At 46.7% G+C, this 8372-nt stretch overlaps 1 protein-coding gene across 1 annotated transcript in view; it reads right to left on the reverse strand.

The window, feature by feature from the left end:
• Window positions 1–8346, reverse strand: part of TAF3 (TATA-box binding protein associated factor 3) — a 154217-nt gene extending 145871 nt beyond the window's left edge. Inside the window, exons 1-2 of the mRNA XM_021064999.1 lie at window positions 7975–8346; window positions 2094–2336 (exon numbers count right to left, since the gene is read on the reverse strand). Of these exons, the coding sequence (XP_020920658.1) occupies window positions 2094–2336; window positions 7975–8140 (409 nt within the window). The 5' untranslated portion in view covers window positions 8141–8346. The remainder of the gene's footprint in view (window positions 1–2093; window positions 2337–7974) is intronic.

An 8372-nucleotide genomic window follows, 5' to 3' on the forward strand; every position in this document is an offset into this window, starting at 1 on the left:
CCTACAGGCAAGACCTACAACCAGATCCTTAAGAACATTTACTGAAGGCACACTTTGTATAAAGCACGGTGATGCTGACTGCTGCCTTCACTCGGGATTAACTCTCTAAGAATTTTAACCAGAAAAGGCAAGGTTGTCAAGCAGAGTCTTTTTCCAAGGGACTCAAACCAGAAAGCTGCGACATCTTTCCAGATGTTACAGCAAGTTCTTTTTCCACTCACGGTGCCCATCGCCAAGCACGGGTACAGAGCTTTGCCTTCGGTACCTGAGCTCACAGCGCCAGCTCTGTTCAGCAGGATCCGCTGCACTGGAGACCCGTGGTGTCTGATGGCGGTGGTCCAGAGACACCCACGGTGTCTCTCAACCCGGGACCAGTTTCATCCAGATTTTCAGATGAAGCAACTCTGTCGCACAGACTGTAAAGCAACTTATCTCAAGTCTAAAACTAGTCTATGAAACAAGGAGGTCACGCTTCAAGATGCTCTTAAGGTAGAACTGGGCACGAGAAGAAATGACCTGCAAGAACCTGGAACGCTGGGGTATTGCCAGGGGGACAGTAAGGTGGTACAGCCGCTGTGAAAACAGTGTGGCTGTTCCTCCAAAAATTAAATACAGAGGTACCATATGATCCAGCAATTCCTCTTCTGAGTACAGACCCTACAGAACTGAAAAGCAGAGCCTCAGATATCTGCAGTGTTAATAGCGGCCGTACTCACAGCAGCCAAAAGGGAGAAACAACCCAAGTAACCAGCAATAAATGAATGGATGAACAAATGCAGTCAAATCGCAGGAGGAGGTGTCATTCAGCCTTAAAAAGGAAGGGAGTTCTGGAGCTCCCTGGTGGCCTATCAGGTTAAGGATCTGGCATTGTCACTGCCCTGGCTCTGATCACTGCCGTGTCACGGATTTAATCCCTGGCCTGAGAACTTCCACATGCCTTGGGTGTGGCCAAATTAAAAAACAAAGGAAAGGAAGGAAATTCTGACACATGCTACAACACGGATGCATCCTGAAGACTTTACGCTGAGTGCAGTAGGTCAGACACCAGATTAAGACTCCACCTGGATGAGGTACGAGGAGTAAGTAGTCGAATTCGCTGAGACAGAAACAGAATGATGGTTGCCGGGGGCTGGCGGGATGGGGAGTTACGGTAACAGTTACAGAGTCAGAGACGAAAGAGCTCCGGAGATGATGTGGTGTCGGCAGCACAACCGTGAGAATGTGGTTAATGCCACTGAACTGTACGCCAGTAAAAAAGCTGTGATTCTGCCCTCATTTGCCATATCCTGAAGTACATCTATGGTTCTAGAATTTTAAAAAAGAAACTGTATCGTTCCCATTTTTTAACAAGAAAAAATATTTTGTACCTGCATTAGAGACCACAAATTACGTTGTATCTCTTTAGAATCTTAGTGAACGTAAATGAGCAATATGTGAAAGCACAAGAGAGAACCGGAGCTGTGTGTGGCTCGGCTACTGCGCCTGATAGCTATTGTTTTACAGCAGAAATTCTCTATGACCTGACTCACGGTGCTGTACAGCAGAAACTGTCACATTGTAAATCAACTACACTTCAGTACAACTTAAAAAAATGGAAAAAAATCCTCTATGACCAAACAGCAACATTTCCACTCGCAAGGATGCCGATGGCTCTGCATAACATGCGTGAGTGTGCACTCGCAGCGTCCAAGTTCACCCAACTCACATTTACACAAGGAGAGGGAGAGCAACCCCCATTCTCCCTCGGTTTCACAGGTTTTCTCATGGATTAATATCCACCTTCCTACTACGTCTATTGAAAGGCTTCTCTCTGCGATCACATTCTGCTGCCCCCTGTTTAAAACTTACAAAGGAGATCAACGCCTCATCAGCACCTTGATGACTGCACGGCTCTGGCTGGTGAGGCCAGCTGCACGTCTGTCGGCTTAAAGGTTAGAGTACTTCGTAAATGATATTGAAATATTTTACTGCATTTCTAGAATTCACACGTTGGTAGAACATTTTATGTAATTCAGTTCGGAAACCCAGGGAGATGACATGCCCATTAACGCAGTCACAGACACATGGGCCAGAAACCAACAAAAACCACAAACCTTCTTGAGAAGACACAATGGGTGGCAGGTAGTCAGGAATGTATTCTTTTCTTTCCTCTGCATCTTGACTTCCAGGCTGAGGAAACTGAAGGACATTGTTCTTGCTAACAGGAAATGAAGGAATCTGGTGTGGGAAGGTGACGGGTTCAATGTTGTGGATGTAGTCTTCTAGTTCATGGAGACTAACCCCCATAAGTTGGAAAGCTTCACCAACATCATCCAAAATTGGGTCTGTTCGGCCGTCTGAAACAAAGTCAAAGCAAAGCAAGTTATCTTCAGAAAACTCCATGACTATTTTCTTAAGGACTTAAGAAAAAAGGACAGGAGTTCCTGCTGGGGCACAGTGGGGTCCCGAGCGTCCCTGCAGCACCGGCACACAGTGTCCATGCCCCATCTGGCACAGCGGGTTAAAGGATCCGGCATTGCGGCAGCTGCAGCATAGGTCGCAACTGCGACTCAGATGTGACCCCGGGCCCAGGAACTCCATGCACAGGAAAAAAGAGAAAAAAGTATTAACTAAATATGTAGCTCAGAATCAAATGTACTATATATTTAAGGCCTAGGTATTGGAGAGAATTTAATAGATTATTTATTTATTTGTTTTGCGTTTTAGGGCCACGCCTGCAGCATATGAAAGTTCCCAGACAAGGGGTCGAATTGGAGCTGCAGCTGCCTGCCTACACCACAGCCACAGCAATTCAGGATCTAAGCCTCATCTCCAACCTACGCCACAGCTCACTGGATCCTTAACCCACTGAGCGAGGCCAGGGCTCAAACCCGCATCCTCATGGATCCTAGTCGGGTTCATAACCTGCTGAGCCACAACGGGAACTCCCAGGATTTAAAAGATTTTAAGTAGAACACTGTACTGTTTAAAAGCATCTGGAACAATGGCTGACACAAAGTAAATGACCCGTAAGTATTACTATTATTATTTTTAACCAAATAAGCAGAATGTTGAGCTACGTTAATGTCTATTACATTTTATCTATTGCTCAGTGATGCAACTCTGGAAACTACAATAGTGAATAGTGTCTGGCATATAGTTGGCACTCACGAAACATTTGTTGAATAAATTATACCACTCAATCAATCTTTTTTTTTTTTTCTTTTTTCTTTTTAGGGCTGCACCCATGGCATATGGAGGTTCCCAGGATAGGGGTCAAATCAGAGCTTCAGCTGCCAACCTACATCAGAGCCACAGCAACTCAGGATCCAAGCTGAGTCTGCAACCTACACCACAGCTCACAGCAACACCAGATCCTTAACCCACTGAGCATGACCAGGGATCGAACTTGCATCCTCATGGATGCTAGTCAGATTTACTTCTGCTGAGCTGCATCAGGAACTCCCCAATCAATCTTTTAAACCCAAGAAAATGTGGAGAAAGAACTTAGATCATAATTTACACAGAAATGTTAAATGTATTTAGAAGACACCATATAAAAGGGGTAGAGAGGAAATGATAAAAAGTTGGACACAGTGAGATTCTCTTTAGCAAAGGAAGTTTCTCCGACACCGTGCTTCGCACGGTCTCCACATCTTTTAAAACTTCCATGAAAATTCCAGTTCCAGATTTTCAACAAATAGCCTATTTTTTTTTTTTTTTACTGTAATCGCCTACAATCACATCAAACTCAGTTCTTCTGAAACTAGATCAAGATGCAAATTGGAAAAGATGAATCCAAAGTTTGTAAAAAAACAAAAACAAAAACAGACACATGCTTGCCCACACCCACACAGAAAAGTTCTGGACGGGTATATACATCCAACCACAGCAGTTTATGGGCTGAACGGTGCAGAACAGGGGAAGGGAGGCACGGAAGCAGGAGCTTCCAGGTGGAATCTTTCACTTCTAATGTTAAAGACTTTGCAGTCTGAATTTTTATACAGGTATGGGTTACCTTTATGATGTATTAAAAAGAGAATAAATGAAATATTCACTCTTCCTCTTCCTGACAGACATGCATTTCAATGCTTTGATTCTTATTAAAAGCATTATTATTTTCTCAGTCTTAAAAAAGTGTGATCATCTTGAATTTTTCCCTGTTTTTGCAATTTCACCTAAAGAACTTCCAGTCCCTCCCCCCTGCATCATCCTTTTGGCCCTGTTTCAGAACTTTCCATCCTTTTGGCCCCGTTTCAGAACTTCTATCAATCTTCTCCCTCTCCCTCTCTCCCCCTTTCCCTCTCTCCCCGCCCCCCATCCTATTCCATCTCAATATAGTTTCACGTTCTTTCCACCTGCGTCTCTCTCTCTCTCTTTCTCTGTGTCACTTCACCAACAGGACAATTCTCTTCAAGCATCACTTTTACCACACTGTCCCCGCCACAGGAGTACGCAGTAGTTTTCACCAGGCTGTACTGTCTCCGTCGGTTAAGTTCCTCCCTAACCTGACTTCGCTCCATTTAACGTTTCCTCCAGCATCTTCCAAATGGATTCGTTGCAGAGTCCAAACCAGCCGCCTCACTGAATCCCACTTGGTTATCTAAGGCTGTGCTTTTCTCTAACCTGGCATGTTCCCCATCTTATACCACCTGGGCTTCACGGCTTAACTCAGTCTCACCTTTCCTGTGAACCCTGCCGGGGAACCCAAAGCACATGTGCGTCTTTCCTTTACTGCGTTCCTTGGGCATGTACGGTGTAAACTGCACTTGGCTTTCAGGGCATCGACGCATCATTTAATATAATACAATGCACACAGAAACTTCTGCTCCCAAATGCTTTGGCAAATCATTGCCTTAGGGAAATATTTAAATGCATTATTTGTTGAATTAATAGTAACTTCTGATGCTTGCTTTAACTTGGGAGCATTTTTTTTAACTTTTTTTTGGCCATGCCCCCAGCATGTGGAAGTTCCTGGGCCAGGGATGGAACCTGTGGCACAGCAGTGACCCGAGACACAGCAGTGACTACTCCCGACCCTTAACCTGCTAGGCCACAAGGGAACTCCGAAAGCATTTGGGGGGGGCACCCCGCTGGTTATGGAGTTCCCAAGTCAGGGATCAGATCCCAGCTGCAGCCGCAGCTGCAGCCTAGGAATTGCAGGGTCCTTAACCCACTGTGCCTGGCCAGGGAGCCAATCTGCATCCCAGCATTCCAGAGATGCTGCCAATCTCATTGCCGCAGCGGGAATTCTGAGCATCTTTTTTTTTTAAGAAACAAATAACACTAGTTTGTTTTTACTGACATGTCATCACCCTTATACACACCTTATGGGCAGGGACTGTACCTAATTTATTAATCTTATGTCTCCAACATGCAGCCCAGAGCTCAGATCATAAGCAGTGTTCAATAAATGCGTGTCAGAAAGACAAAGGATTTAAAGAACTGGAATACAAGATTACATAGTGGTGACCTGATGTTACAGAATTCTAGTTTAAAATAAGAATAGTGTAGGAAAAAAAAAATCTAAGAGACAAGGAATTAGCATTTTCAAAACGCCACCAAACCACAATGGGGAGTAATGAACCTGATAATCGTATTCTCGCTAAAGGCAAGGAAATCATTACAGAAATTGGGTAATTATCAAAGAGGTTCACATTAACACAAAACAGTGATCACATGATGACTGTGGAACAGCTGGCTGCTTGGGGTGCCAGCACCTATCTGGGTCTGTGCACACGGCAGGAAAGGTAACTATGTATTCAGCGGATAGTTTGATTACCTGAAGGTACAGAACATCTGTCCTTATTTAGGGAACTTGGTAGCAAAGCTGTAATCTGGACTGTGGGTGCTGTCACAGTCTACGCAGGGGCCAGGGAGGGAGGAAGGAAAGAAACGAAGGGAAAGCAGAGGGCAGTGTGCTGGTGACACTGAGATGCCTTCAAGGTTACAATGACTGAGGGCTACCTGACAATTTCCAATGCAAACCAGAACTATCCATGAAATCGAGCACTCCCAAAACACCCAATTTTAAAACTTAAAAGTGAAATGATTAAACACTTATGACGGCAGTCGGTTATCAGCTGCTTTATTTATTCAACAAATATTTCCCAGGTGCCTATTCTATTATGACACTGTACTGGGTTACAGAATACCAACGTAATAATGAATTTGTCTGCTGGGGAGGAGAGAGAGGTGAGAGATATACACGGATGATTACAAAACAAGGTGTTCAACAACAGAGCAGCAAAATGCGCAGACGTATGTGAACAGAAACCATGAGGTTCCTAAAGCAAGTGATAAGTGAATCTCACAAGAGAAGTACTACTGGTGGCACAGGGGGTAAAGGACATGCTGGGAAACAGCGTGCCTGGAGGAACAGAGAGCGTACAGTGTTTTGGAAAAGGATGGTGGCTCAGAATGGTTGCAGATTAGGAGGGCGGAAGATAAAAAAGATGCTAGCTCACCAAGGGAAGTGTGTGCTGCTTGAGAGTTTGGATTTTCAGCCTATGGCCAAATGACGTATTTTGAAGAAGGACCCAATCGGATCTGGAGTATGAACAGGTTAACAGATTATCCCCGCAGCACTATGGAAGCTGGAACAGAATGGGGGCCTAAGAAGTGAAGTATATCCACAGGTCTCAGTTTTTCAGTCCGGCAATCACTTTTTTTTGTTTGTTTTGTTTTTTGTTTTTTTTAGGGCTGCACCCACAGCATATGGATGTTCCCAGGCTAGGGGTCAAATCAGAGCTGTAGCTGCCAGCCTATGCCACAGCCACAGCAACAGAGGATCTGAGCCACACAGGTGACCTACACCACAGCTCACGGCAACGCTGGATCCTTAACCCCCTAAGCCAGGCCAGGGATTGAACCTGCATCCTCATGGATGCTGGTCAGATTCGTTTCCACTGAGCCACGACAGGAACTCCTAGCAACCACTTTAACAAGGAAAATCTGATGGAACACCTCACCCAGTTCTTCAGCTTACCACCTTAAAAAATAATGCCCCAAGGGGCGCCCTTGTGGCACAGCTGGTTAAGGATAGGATGGTATCGGTTGGTCCCTGGCCCAGAATTTCCACACGTCCTGTGTGCGGCCAAACAAAACAAAACAAAACAAAAACAAAAACAAAAACCAAGCAAACAAAAAATAATGCCCTGAAACCTAAATGAGTCCCTACACACACACAATACTCCCCACATCAATGAGATGTGTTGCTTCTATTAAATATTCCAATTTATTAAATGACCTCAGCTACAGATTCTACCAGACTTTCACTTAAAACCATGTACTGTACCCCAGATTACGTGGGGAAACTTGTAAATTGCCCACGATCTGTCTACCACACTTTGATAACCACTGACATAAAAATAACAAGGAGGAGGAAATTAACGGGTGACAGAAAGCTAATCTAAGTGAAACTGACAAAGTTGGCCTTGGGAAAGAGTGAGCCGAGATGCTGTCTATGAAATGAACAGATACAGGTAGAAAAGGCAAGTGTCCCTGACGGAGCAGAGCTGTCAACGAGTATGTGTTGTCAGGAGCTGAAGGATGGCCAGCCCTGTAAGAAACGGCCGGTAGACGGAGCGCCTGTGACAACTAGTTATAGTAGTTTGCGGGCAAGGGAGGAAAAGGACCAAAGTAACAGAGGCTGAAAGGCATTCTGGAGGTGGCTCTCCCCGCAGCAAAAAGGAGACGATGATTAAGACCGATGATCAGCTCAGAGAGGAGGAGAGAGGGTGTGGAGCTGGGAGCGGAGACAGGGCTCCGGCTGCAGGCGGGAAGTTAGCGGCTGACGAAGAGGCAGCCAAGGGGATGACTAGAGTTTCCAGGGGCAGTGGAAGTGAAGGGGCGCCAGAGGCCGAGGAGGCAGCCGATCTCGGAGTGGAGGTGAAGGGCGAACACCTCCTGGACGCCGGGAGGGCGAAGGGGAGAGCGGAGGTGTCACTCGTGACCGGCCAGGGGCAGCCCTCCCGCACCCAGCCCGGTACTCACACAGCTCAGAGTACCGGTGGCAGCCCCGTCCCAACTGCTGCAGGTACCGCTGCAGCACGTCCGTGAGGAGGTGGCAGGCGCTCAGTTGCACCGAGTCCCAGCCCAGCGCCTGGCAGATCTGCGCCACCGAGACCCTCAACAACGACCTGGAGTAACTCTCGCACATCCCGCTCCGTGGACTCCACCGCAGTCCTTGCTGCCACTTCTCTCCACCCCCGCCGCCTAACCTTAGCAGAGCCCCCGATTCATCCTCTGGGGCCCCCGCGGCGGGGAAATCGTCCCCCCGACCCCTGGCGACCACCTCAAAGCCTCAGCAGCACGGAGCGCGCCAGCCTGAGAGCCGCCATTTTGGACTCGCTCCGCCTCCTGCTGGATGGTCGCCGGGGTGAGGCAGCACT

Source organism: Sus scrofa, chromosome 10 (genome assembly GCF_000003025.6).
Source record: "Sus scrofa isolate TJ Tabasco breed Duroc chromosome 10, Sscrofa11.1, whole genome shotgun sequence".
Taxonomy (NCBI): domain Eukaryota; kingdom Metazoa; phylum Chordata; class Mammalia; order Artiodactyla; family Suidae; genus Sus; species Sus scrofa.